This window comes from Vicia villosa, unplaced genomic scaffold, assembly GCF_029867415.1.
Source record: "Vicia villosa cultivar HV-30 ecotype Madison, WI unplaced genomic scaffold, Vvil1.0 ctg.004267F_1_1, whole genome shotgun sequence".
NCBI lineage: Eukaryota > Viridiplantae > Streptophyta > Magnoliopsida > Fabales > Fabaceae > Vicia > Vicia villosa.
In genome coordinates, this window is record NW_026706401.1 from 106703 (window position 1) to 119742 (window position 13040).

Genomic DNA, 13040 nt, shown 5'->3' on the forward strand with positions numbered 1-13040 from the left:
AAAGAGGTGAAAAAGAACAAAGAGTGTAGGACGAGTTATAATGACATAATTCGGATTGGTTTTGCATGGGAGGGAGTTTTTGTCTGCGAAATGCAGATATGTGTCACTAAGGTATCCTTATTATCAATATCTATTACCTATCTATTTAGCACTAGCTTGACAGCCTCGGGAGAGGTTGATTTGTTGTTTTTTTTTTCTAGTATGGAATCCTATGTAATGTACATAATGAGATGAAATAACTTTTTAGAGTTTTATTGGTTAGCCACTTTATTTTTTTATTTAATTTTTTATTAAGCTTGCAAATGCAACCAACAACTTTCATTCATCAAATAAGCTTGGACATTGTTATGAAAGAGTGGACAAACCATATAATAAAATGTATTTTTTTAATGAAATTTGAAGAACACACAAAAAAAGAAAACATTAGCAGACTTGTGGCCTCGCCCTCATGGTTGAAAAAAATGATGACTTTGTGAGTGGAAAGTTTCCTTAAAAGGCAACATTACTAATTTTGTTTGGAGTTATAGATATCAATAATAGATGTTCCATCAATAATGAAGTTATTCACCGAAAATTGAACGACTTTTGCAGCAGTTGAACTGTTAACTTTTAATTCTAACGGAAAAAACGACAATAACTAACTAATGAATTTGAACACTCCTCGTGCTAAAAGCCAATGCATATAAGTGATTCAAGAGTTCACTAATAAAATGCTGACATATAGAACAGATGATATGCAGAATACTAGTTCGCACTCAACAACACAAACAGCATCACATATCGGGTGTGCTCGCGAAGCAGTTTAGTTAACTGGTTGTTGGTGTTGTTATTATTACCAACCAATCTTACTATAACAAAGGGAAAGGGGGAAGCACTTAATTGTAAAAGTAATTAACTTAAGCCACGGCGTGATGGCTGCCGTACGTTTGAGTGAGAATGCATGCTCACATATCGTAATAATCTTAACAACCTAATTAAGGTATATCATTCAAGTCAAAAATCTCAAGCACATAATAGGTAATTTGAATCCTTTGATATGAGTTTTGAATCACCACCATGATTACAATTTAATAACTTTACAATGTAACTAAAGACAAACTCTTAAGTTGAAAGACAATGACTTTTTGAGGTTTTTAAATATCTCACACACAAGCTATCCAAACTACATGCAACATTAGATAAATAGATCCATAAATCGAATCGAACTGGACATTCTAATTGCTTTTCAACTTCTTAAATTTTTGGCACTCTCGAAACATATTTTTTTTCACTTCTTCACTAAAGGTTTTAAGGCATACTTTAACATATATAAAAAATAAAAACTAAGTCGTTCAACTTTCGGTGAATAACTTCATTAAGGATGGAACATCTATTATTGATATCTATAACTGCAAACAACATTAGTGATGTTGCCTTTTAAGGAAACTTTCCATTCACAAAGTCATCATGTTATGCGCTATGTTTTTCAGCTGCTACTTACATGCCATAGGAAGTCAATACAACAGTACTTTTCATTGCAATACTTCTAATTGAGTTCATTACAATTTGCTCACTGTTGGTAGTCTATAATCGAAATTCAGAACTTTTTTCTCAGTTTGTGAATAGATTTATCTACATCGTAATTTGAGTTCTGTTCAAGCCACAGGCTCTTCTCAATGTTTGAGCCAATCTTGTTGTCATTATGTCAGTTGATGTCCTTCTTTGACAGATTTAATTCTGCAAGTCCCTTTCTGGTTCATCCTCATTTCAATGCTTTTGATTTTCACCAATATTTCACCAAGAATGGGTAGAATGAATAGATGTGAGGGAATTGGATTGGATACAACAATAAGATGTATATGTGTCTTAGTTGTTAGATTAAGACACAACAAACAACTTGGCACGCTAAATCTTTGATTCACGGTACATTCGTCTCTCTTTCAGGTTTGCTGCCTCTCGCATACACAATCCTGTTGCACACGGAGGTCGTACATCGAAGTTTGTTGCAGGTGGAGTCGTGAATGAATGAGTGTTTTTGTGTGGAATTTTTTCTCAATGTGAGAATTGGTTTGTGTATGAGTGTGAGAGAATGAATACTTGGTGCAATTGGTGTCCCCTATGTGTAAAATTTTTTAGGTACTTATAGGTAAGAATTAGGTTTTAGAATTGAATCTTATTGCTTTATTTTGGAATGATTTTGTACAGATTGAAATTGATTTCATAGTTTAGGAAATTTTTGAGGTTGATTTGTATCTTTGAGGACTTTTGAATATATTTTCAATCTCATGTAATCTCTAATGAATGAATACTAAAAGATTTGATTTTGTTCAGTTTGATTCTTCTTATTTTTGAATTTTTTTAGTGATTGGATAAATTAGAACAATTTGACAAAACTATTCCTAAGTTGTATTGATATTTTTTTATTAATTTGAGGTTAAAAATGAGTAAAAGGTAAATAATGCCAAGAAAATAATACATCTCGCAACAGAAAAATAGTAATACATGTTTTGATATTAGATACAATGCCAAGAATGCCAAGAATGCCAAGAATGTTGTTGCCTATGGTCTAAGCGAGGATGATTCTTGTAGGAAACATAAAGTCCAAGAGTCACATTAAGAATTGTTGCACAAGTGTAGATTAAACTTTGTTAATTTTCGTCATTAAACCTCTTTGCCAAACTAGTTACAGCATGAGTAGTAGATAAATCTATGCCTTAGATTAATGTCCTTGTTGATTCGCTGACGCCCCTTTTTGTCACTCTTTATCGTAACATTGGCGCAAATTTATCATTGATAATTTACATTCTCTTCTCTTTGTATGTTTTCTTTGGAGGAGAATTGTTAGTTGTGGCAGATCCTTCACTTTCTTGCTTGGTTTTCTTATGCTTTCATGCGATTCCAACATACATGGCTGCAAAAAAGTAAGATCAATAAGCCTTTTCTTCCTGCTGTTCACGTTGCAGTTGAGGTTGTTAGGTTCCAATCAGCTCATCAGTGGAATAACTAAGCATGATGCTTCTCAAGCCACAAACATGTGCAAGTTATAGATTGAAGAATCTTAAGAATAAAATACTGTCAATATGATCTTACCACTGGAATATGAAACTTAGACTCTACCTTTTATCTGCAGCTTTTCTTTCTTCAGCTTAATTGTTTCGATAAAAGCTCTAGTTTCCCCTATATTTCTTCAGACTAAGCTTTGGATTTATCAGCTTCTTGTTTCAGATCCTAAACCTTACTTCTCATCACTTCTTCTTCATACTAAGCTCTAGTCATTGATATTTTTTAAGAACCTTTATCACTTGTTTATCGTAGTTGAAATCTGAAGCATGGTATATATCCATCACTCTTATTCTGTTTTATTCTTTTGATTTAATTTTTTATAATGCTTGCAAATGTAACCAACGACTTTCATTCGTCGAACAAACTTGGACATTGCTATGGAAGAGTGAACAAACTTGGATGAGATGGTCTCTGCTATCAATTGGCAGCAAACAAATTAAAACATGAGGTTCTGCGACAGAATTGTGGGTGCGATAAACCCACAACCAAGACCTCCACCTGGAACAAATTTCGATGTGCGGCCTCCGTGTGCAACAGAATCGTGTATGCGAGATGCAGCGAACCTGAAAGAGTATTGTTGTTTTGAATGTATAGATGTTGCTTTCAGTTATAGATATCAATAATAGATGTTCCAATCATAATGAAGTTATTCACCGAAAATTGAACGACTTTGTAGCAGTTGAAGCGTTAACCTTTAATTCTAACGGAAAAAAACTACATTAAGTAACAAATGAATTTTGAACACTCCTCGTGCTAAAAGCCAATGCATACAAGTGATTCAAGAGTTCAGTAATCAAATGCTGACATATAGAACCGATGATATGCAGATTTCAAGTTTGCATTCAACAACACAGAGCCGTCCACACCTATAACAGAGTGATCCATACAACACACAAAATCATCCAAGCTTAACCTAAAATTCACAAACAGCATCTTTTATCCCTTATCAATTTCATTCTACCAGACAAGTGATTAGTCATTAACTATCCCTACCCTCCCTCCTCATCAAATTATTCTGACTTGCCCCAACCCAAGACTCAAAATTGAGTAAGTAACATTCATCTGACAAAAAAAACTTGAAAAACTTTACAAACCACCAATTTCAAAAACATATCAATTTTTGTAATCTGACAAATTATGTTATACTTCATCTTACCTAAACACCAAGAAACAGTTCATGGCTTACCTTAAAAATAAAATTTAATTGGTACATTAAATATTCATACACCAAAACACACCTCTAACCCAAGCAAAAAATCTAACATTTCAAATTTCTAGCAATCAACTAACAATCAAAATGCACCATAGTTATAGATTTCTCCAGTATTCGTAGGATCAACAACCGTACTACACCAAACAATAAAATAAACAAAAGGTAGAACTTTGATTACATGGATTCATCTCTCTCTTTACACTAAGAGAAAGTATATGATATTACTCCCGAAAATTTCTTTTATGAAAAACCACTACTCATTCTTCCAAAAGAAAACCACGACATAATTATCATCATCAACCAAATAAAAGTTTACATGTTGGAGATCTCCTTGTGCATGAAGATAACTTCATAAACATTTGGTTTGTTTTAAGGCGGGTACTTTTGACTCTCACAGTCTCTAGTACTTTTGAATGTTGCATAATATATTTTACAAATTGGAACTCACAATTGTTGATGTTTTTTGTGTCTGTGGAACATTTAATGCTAAGTGTTTTTAGCTGTGAGGAGAGACATTCTGGAGCAACGGTGGGATTGGGTGGAACAACCTTCGAACATTCAGAACAAATATATGTTGCACCCCTTATATTCATAAAATTTAACTTAATGTTAAAATGTTGAAGATTGGGAAAATGTGGGAGTATTTCTATCAACGACCTGCACTCCCTCTTTAGTAAGCTAATCAAAAAAGTAAGTTCCATGTGAGTCAAATTGTGAAACATGGGAAGTGGTTTCCAAGTCATGCCCCATATCTGCGTGAGTTGCACACAATCGAACGTTAGAAATGTATACTCTATTTGATAGATTATGAGCATATAGATTAAACAATTAATTAATTAATGTATATTCAATGCAAATAGTGAATATTCAGTAGGATAACATTCATACCTGTTCTATATGCAAAATTCTCGTCTTACAAACCAAAGACATCGGAATATCCGTATTATAACAAATCTTTACTTTGACCAAATTAGGTAAAGCATTCAAGTTTTCCATGGGATCGATTGATTTCTGGAAGGTACGTGATTTTGCATTCAAATCTTCTAAAATAGGGCAGCCATATAGAAACTTTGCAAAATATTTAGGAGATGTCAAATCAACGTTATTCAAATGAAGAGTTTTGAGACAAGGAAAATTCACTTGGTCAAAATCCCACAATTTTACGTTTTCCAATCTAAGAACCTGAAGTGTCTTACAACTGAGAATGCAAGGAGGTAATTTGATACAACGCGGTTTACCAGACAAGTCGAAGTTAAGATTCTTGACTCCTCGTTGCACCACAAATTTAAAAATTCTATTCAATTCTCTTGGTTTGAAGCGAGAATAGAAGCATAATTTCAAGGTAAACGATTGGATCGAAGTCTTTTTGTCTCGCAAAGAGAACATGGTTGAATAAACAAACTTGTGAAATGTCTCAAAGTCATTGAATTCTTTGTCATCGAAGTTAAGAATAACGACAGAGAGCCATACCGGTTTCCATCTCTTTGAGAGAATCATTGTGGTTGCAGCGGCTTTGGTTGGAAGGAAGGAGAGAATGTGGCAGAGAATTGACTCGGGCAAGTCGCTAATTCTATCCTCAGTAGGAATTGAACGGCCAGAAGACATTATCTGTAATTGTGAATGTTGCAAGCAAAGAAGGGGAGAGGATTATCAGCATATTGCAACAATATATAGGGTTTTCTGTTGGAGTTAGGGTTTGGGCTACGACTTGTTTCATTAGCTTCACTTTTTCTACAACCGGAGGATTTAAAACACCCCTCTTATTAAGTTAAAAATTTGGTATGAGAGCTAATAAAAGCAATAAGCTGAAGGGTTTTAATAAAAAACCGGAAAATAAAAAATATTATCCAGCTTTTTCGGTAGGTTTTCCGCCTTTTCCATTTTGGTGTCCACTCAAATTTCACTATTCATTTATTTACTTTTATTTTGAAAGAATGTGACATCTATTATGTTCCTCCTCAGATTTCAACTTGTCACAGGGATTTAAACAATCTTAATTGTCAAAATATTTTGATTTATATATCACATTCATTTGTTTTGTTTGACTGACAATAACAAGTTTACTCCTACAAAATTTAATAAATTATTTTTATAAGCGATTTGTTAATAAAAGAAGAACCATATAAATTAATATAATGAATAAAAAAATTTAAAGGGAACAAATATGAAAAATATTTATTTTAAAATGGAAGAAATTTATATCATTAAAACTTTATTAATGTTATTAATATTATAGCAATTTAAAAAAAATAATAAATGTAAATTACCATATTTATGAATAATTCACTTACTTTTCAATGCAAATTCAAATAATTAATAATATAATAAAGGTCAAATTATCATTTAATAAATGCAAATTTTCAATGTAGTTTTTTAAGTTTCAATTTCAATTTTTAATAGTTTAGATCTTAAATCCAATTAAATTATAAAACCTATAATAAAAGTTAAAATATCATTTAATAATGTAATTACAATTTATTACTTATTTATTTTAATACTATAATAAAGGTTAAAATATTATTTTTAATACTACAAATTAATTTTGTTTTAATCATTTATACAAATTTAAAATAAGAGATTCTTTTTTCGAAATGAAAGATATTTTTTTAATGTTTTAGATTTTTATGAGAAAATTAATAAGAATATGAAACACGTTTAAATTAAAAACATTAACATCTATTTTAAAAAATTTGGCCTCAATTAATGAATCAATTTATAAAAATATAGTTGGTTCCCACATTAAAATATTTAATTATAAAATTTAACATTTTTTAATCTTCTAAGTTATAAAAATACTAAAACAAAATAAAAAATTTAAACTAAATTTTTTATAATTTAGAAGTTAAAAAATTATTTTAACATAAATTAAAAGTAAGTGTTACTTTATTTTTTAATGTATATTGTTGATATAATTTTTTTAAAACGACATTCTTTTTAAATACGGGAAAAGATATATTTTGGATATTAAAATTTTTATAAACGAAAAATATATATTTTTGATGCAAATATTTTTATAAAGGGAAAAAATTATTGTTGATACATATATTTTAAAATTAATGATTAGTTTACAAATATTTTCAAATAAGTAACAAATATTTTATAAATTTGAATAAGTTACAAATATTTTATATTTTATAAACAGAGAAAAGTTTACTGTTAACTTATTTTATAAACGAAAATAAATTACAAATATTTTATAAAAGGGAAAATACTATTGTTGATACACTTATATTAATAAAAGGAAATAAGCTACAAATATTTCAATAAAATAGAAAAAAAATATTATTGATACAATTATATTTATAAGCTGGCATAAGTTGTAAGTATTTTTATAACCGGAAAAAAAGCTATTGTTGATACAATTGATTTTATAAAAGAGAATAAATTACAAATATTTTTATAAACGGAAAAAAGTAAAAGTCTAATGTTGATAGAGTTGATTTTATAAACCGGAATAAATTACAAATATTTGTATAAATGAGAATAAACTATTGATACAATTGATTTAATAAACGGAAATAAGTTACATATATTTTTATAAACGAAAATAAGTCTATTGTTGATACAAATATTTTTACAAACGGGAATAAGCTACAAATATTTTTATAAACAAAAAACTTTATTGTTGATACAATTTTTTTTATAAACGAAAAAAGTCTATTGATACAATTATTTTTATAAACGAAAATAAATTGCAAATAACTTTATAAACGGAAAAATTCTACTATTAATACAATTATATTTATAAACGTGAATAAGTTAAAAATATTTTTATAAATGCGAAAAAGTGTATTGGTGATAGAATTATTTTTATAAACGGAAACAAGTTACAAATATTTTAATAAACAAAGAAAGTCTACTAATTATTTTTATAAAATTATTTTACCCAGTGTTGGATCAAATAAGTGTTTTTATAAACGGCTTCTAAGTATTTTTATATTGGATCAAATAAGTATACTATTGTTATATTACTTTAATCAATGCATAAAGGTTGCTACATATTATTTGTTTATATTTGTGATTATGTGAATGTTTATGATCCATAAAACAAATTTAAAAACTGACAAATGACATATTGCGACGTGTAATTATTGTTTTAGTTAAAGAGCTAAAAATTTGGATGTATTATTAGCTCTTACATTGTTAACTATTATTTAACATACTACATGTTTAATTTTTATTCCGATAGTCATCTAGTTAATATGTGTATTATTTAAATATATACGGAATAACTTTATAAGATAGATTTTATCCATGTAATATTAAACTCAAACGGCCCCGTGCGATAGCACGGATATCCCGCTAGTTCTCTTAATTGTTATATAGCAATCAGAGTTTGATAGAAATGTGTGATATTTACTCCTAGAGCTTTACACTTAGACATATAGATGACAGACATTATTCTAATTTCAATACCGAATTTTGGTGAGAACTCGAATTTTGGTGAGAACTCGGACAGACATTACTCCCAACGCGGAACCCATCCACGAAAGTGACGACGCGCCGCCTTGATCCACCCTCCTTCTCTCTGAACCCCAGCCACACCTTCCATAAAAGACCCACGAAAGCAGAAAAAACGAAAAGCCGGTGAAGCCGGAACTGATGGCTACAAGAAAAAACTGAAGACGGTGAACGAGAAAACAAAACCCCAACAGTCCCAAAAGACCTAGATTGATATCGATCTTAGATTAATAGGTTTGTTTACCTTTTAATTAAATTTTTTACTTAATTTTTAAAACAATTTTTTATAAAACCAAATTTTACTTAAAAAATATTACATATATTTACAAATAAATATATAAAATAAACCATAAAGAATTGAAATTACTAGAATTAACTAAAAAAGAGGGAATTTTGGAGGAGGGACAGGCGTTGGCGGACCTAAAACCCCAACTCAACCCACTACTTTTATGCGGGTGCACGGGCCGGCTCGGCGATCCACGACCCGTTTTGCCACCCCTAGTTGAGACCCAAAGCCAATTGTACAACAGAAGTTCGAGAATATTGCAAAGCATCGTAATTTTTCTGTCGAAATGTGTTTTGGGGCACGGTCTAACAAGATTCAAATTCACTTTCATAAACACAAGTATGCAGAATCGAGCCAAAGTTTGTTCATCACCATCCTAAACCTTCGTCATCTTCAAATTCACTTTCAGCACCACACCGACGTGTTCACTAAACTGTAGCAGATCACGTTAATGGCAACAACCACTACGAACGGACGATTCAACAACTTATCATCAACGGACACAACTTCAACGACAACAACTGAAACAACTCATAGTATCAATCTCCTTCAACAAAGTGCAGAACCGTACACGCATCAGATCAGATCACACCCATCACTGATTGAATCGCAAAAGAAGGAAGTGAGCAACAAAGAATGAGATCCGAGTCAAGCTTTCTCCGCGTCGGTGATTTCCCTTCGGATCGGTAACTTCTTATGCTATTCCCTACTTTTGTCAAATCTATTTCGTCGTTGTGATTTTGCTATAGGCGGTCTATTACTATGGTTTCAGCTTTTAATCTTTGTAATTGTTGCATTTGATTGTTTATCCTGAGAGACATAATGAGGATTGAAACGCAAAGGCAGAGTAGTAGATCGAGAGAGAAAGAGTGAGAATGGTGAGGTGAGTTTTGTTTAGTTCATGTTGATAGAATTTTTTAACAGAGTTTTATGAGAGAAAGAAACAGAGAGGGTGGAGAATAGGGAGCGGAGGGATGGCAATGGGAAGGGTACCATAGTACCCGTCCTCATACCCGCAGTTTAAAAAAAATCCCCGTACCCGAGCCCAAACCCGCGTGGATATCAATGTTCATACCCGTACCTGTACCCTGTGGGTACCTCAATGTCCATACTCGTACCCGTTTACCCGCATTTATAGTAAAAGTAAATCATTTAATTACAAAATATCATATAATTTAAATCTTTTTAACAATATTAAAAAAATTATGCATGTTACTGTTGAGTTAAGAAACAAATAAACACTTTTATTAAAACTTGTAATGATTTAATAGTGATATTTTTTAAAAAAAATTTAGAAACATGCATTTTTTATATAATAATATAAATGATATTATAGAAATATGTAGTGTGGGTATGGGGCGGGGTGGGTAGTAAGGTACCCGTGCCCGTACCCACACCCGCATATTTTAATGGGTAATTACTTGTGCTCATGCCCATACCCATTTTTGCGGATTTTTATCCTACCCGATATAGGTATTTTTATGGGTACCCATTAGGGATGGGCCAAATTGCCATCCCTAAGCGGGTGGTTCCAACATCTCTTATGGATCCAATGCACCCCACTCTGTTTGGTTCAAATTGAATATGGTATTCGGCTGAAATCTCAACGGCCCAACCTGGTTTATTACATATACCTCACTGCGACCCATTACGCCCTTCCTGGCTTGTTTTGAACGTAACCTTGGGCCTAGCTGTTAATGCCCAACTTAATTTTTTTCACCTCTCTTTTCTTTACTAATTAATCCCTTTAGTATTGTTTGGTTATTGTAGTTTTTTGTTGCTTATTTTTATTTCTTAATTGGTTATAATATAAAAAATACAAAAAAAAATATTATTAGAGTTAGAATTTAATATTTTATATTAAAAATATCAAAAAATATGTTGTTTAATTTTAATTTCTTTTTTTTAGAATTTAATATGTTTATTTCTAGATTTTCTTTAGTTAATCTTGATTAATTTTTGTTAGTATTTTTTGTCATTTATTCATGCATCATTTTATATATATTCATGACTAAGATTTTCTTGATTTTTATGTGGTATTACTACCATTGAGTTGTTGGACTATTTCTTGGACATTTATAACCTCTTGTTGATTTTAGTACATATTATTTTATTTCCGCCTTAATTTTTATTTGGGTTGTAATAATTCGTAGTAAATTTCATCCTCATTCGTTTAAATTTGTTATCCCCCCATCCTGAGGCCATGTAATAACTTTTACAATTTGTCTTCATGTGGCATGATTCCCATGGTCTCAGAAATGTGCATCACGGTCCGAGCATATTTCTTCCGAGACGAACTCGTCTCCCCACCTCCTGCGAAATCACCTGCTATGGTGTTAAGGGTATGATGGGTTTCCCTTACTTCATGAAATTTCTCTGCCTCTTTCCCCTTCGTACGATGCGGGGAGCCTCCTTGATCGGACTCCTCCCTGTCAGAATTTCTCTTTGTATTGTCTTTCACATAGGTGGATAGATGTCCTCTCTAGATAAGGATTTCAATCTCCCTCTTCAGCTGCTTACAATCATTAGTATTGTGTCCTCGGAGGCGATGGTAACTACACCAGGCCCCGTCATCCTTCCCAAGCACAGCGTTAACCTTTTTTGGCTTGGGAGAATCCGGGATGAGGTTCAAGTGGGCCACTTCCTAGAATATGTCCCCCATTTTAGTGTTCAATGAGGTGGGATTTCCCTCCCGCTCCAGTGGTCACCTATTTGGCTTCTAAGGATGAGTGTCTTGCTTATCCCTATGACGGGAGCCCCTTTTATAGTCTTTGTTGGTTCTGTGTGTTGGCAGCAATTTTGGTAAAACAAGTTTATTAGTTGTTTTGAAAGATGTCATAACAGCTGTCTTGACATCCCTAGTTTTAATCTATTTCGTATTGAAGTACAAGATTGTGTTTCCATTTTTATTTGCTTTGCTGTCAGATGTGATTGCAAAATCTCAGGAGTGACTGTCTCAAGCTTCTCCAACTAAATTGGAGTATTTTTATCCTATTGTAAGGGTTTCTTCTGAACCCTATTTTTGGCGGCCCAGGCGCATTTGTCTTGCTGCTGCTATTGCTGGTGTTTCTGTTTAAGGATTACACAATCCTAATTGTGACGTGGCTTTTGTTAAGGACTTTGTTTCTGAGGTTTTACCTAGGTTTAGGTTTTTGAGTCCTTTATTGTAATCCACTCTTGTATCGGTTTGCTACTAAAGGTGGAGGATTGTTAATTGTTAATTGTTATTGTTGATCATCAATGAGCTTTTAAGTAAATGATGATCTTGTATCTTTGAAGGGTGTCTTCTTTATTTCCTTGGTGTTCGTTTTGTTTAGTGGTCACGTCACAGGGTGTCTGTGATAAGAGGGATTTGAGGAGGGCCTCATACCTAGGGGAGTCTTAGATATAATTCATAGGAAGGTAGTGATTAAGTGACAAGGTTAAACGGAGGAGTTTAGCTTCAAATTGATACTATCAAATATTGGATTTGTCACTGGCTTGGTAGCCTCCACAGTAGGAAGGTTGTTTCGGAACTGGGTCAATATTTCGCTGTGTTGTTTATTTTTCTGCACGTTTATTATTGTTGTCATTATCTTGTTCATAACTGTTCTAGATCTCAGATATTGTGTCATAACATCTCATTCGACATCTTATATCTGATACCAGAATTTCAATTGGTACTAGAGCAGACATCTTGTTCTGTATCTGGGTGAGATCCTAGGGAGATACTTTCTGGTGCTATGGACAAGAAAGGAGGACTTATAAACAAACCACCTGTTTTAATTGGAAGCAATTAGTACTATTGGAAGCCGCGTATAGTGGCCTTCATAAAAGGTGTGGACTACAAAGCTTGGAATTTTACACTCCTCCCTCTAAGTTAATAATTTAAGCTCTTGTAGTACTTGTACCTCGTAAACTTAAAAATAAAAAATACTTAATTAAAAGCATTTTTCTTTTCAAAATTAATATATTTAATTAATCGATATTAGATATAAGATGAAATTTTATTCTCAACAATTAAATTATAAAAATTACCTTTTTTTTTTTGTTTTACTG

General features: G+C 32.0%; 1 protein-coding gene across 1 annotated transcript; it reads right to left on the reverse strand.

The window, feature by feature from the left end:
• Positions 1 to 4328: 4328 nt before the first annotated feature.
• On the reverse strand, positions 4329 to 6023 carry LOC131641916 (putative FBD-associated F-box protein At5g44940). Its single transcript, XM_058912214.1, has 2 exons — positions 5144 to 6023; positions 4329 to 5007 (listed from the first exon to the last, which is right to left on the reverse strand). Exons 1-2 carry the CDS (start codon positions 5858 to 5860, stop codon positions 4552 to 4554), a joined length of 1173 nt encoding a protein of 390 aa, XP_058768197.1. The 5' UTR covers positions 5861 to 6023; the 3' UTR covers positions 4329 to 4551.
• Between the last annotated feature and the right edge of the window lie 7017 nt (positions 6024 to 13040).

Excerpts from the sequence above, each read along its gene's own strand:
- LOC131641916 (XM_058912214.1), bottom strand. The coding sequence starts at position 5,860 with ATGTCTTCTGGCCGTTCAATTCCTACTGAGGATAGAATTAGCGACTTG. Across the intron at positions 5,008-5,143 it reads GAATTTTGCATATAGAACAG|ATATGGGGCATGACTTGGAA; the intron begins GTATGAATGTTA and ends CAACTCACGCAG.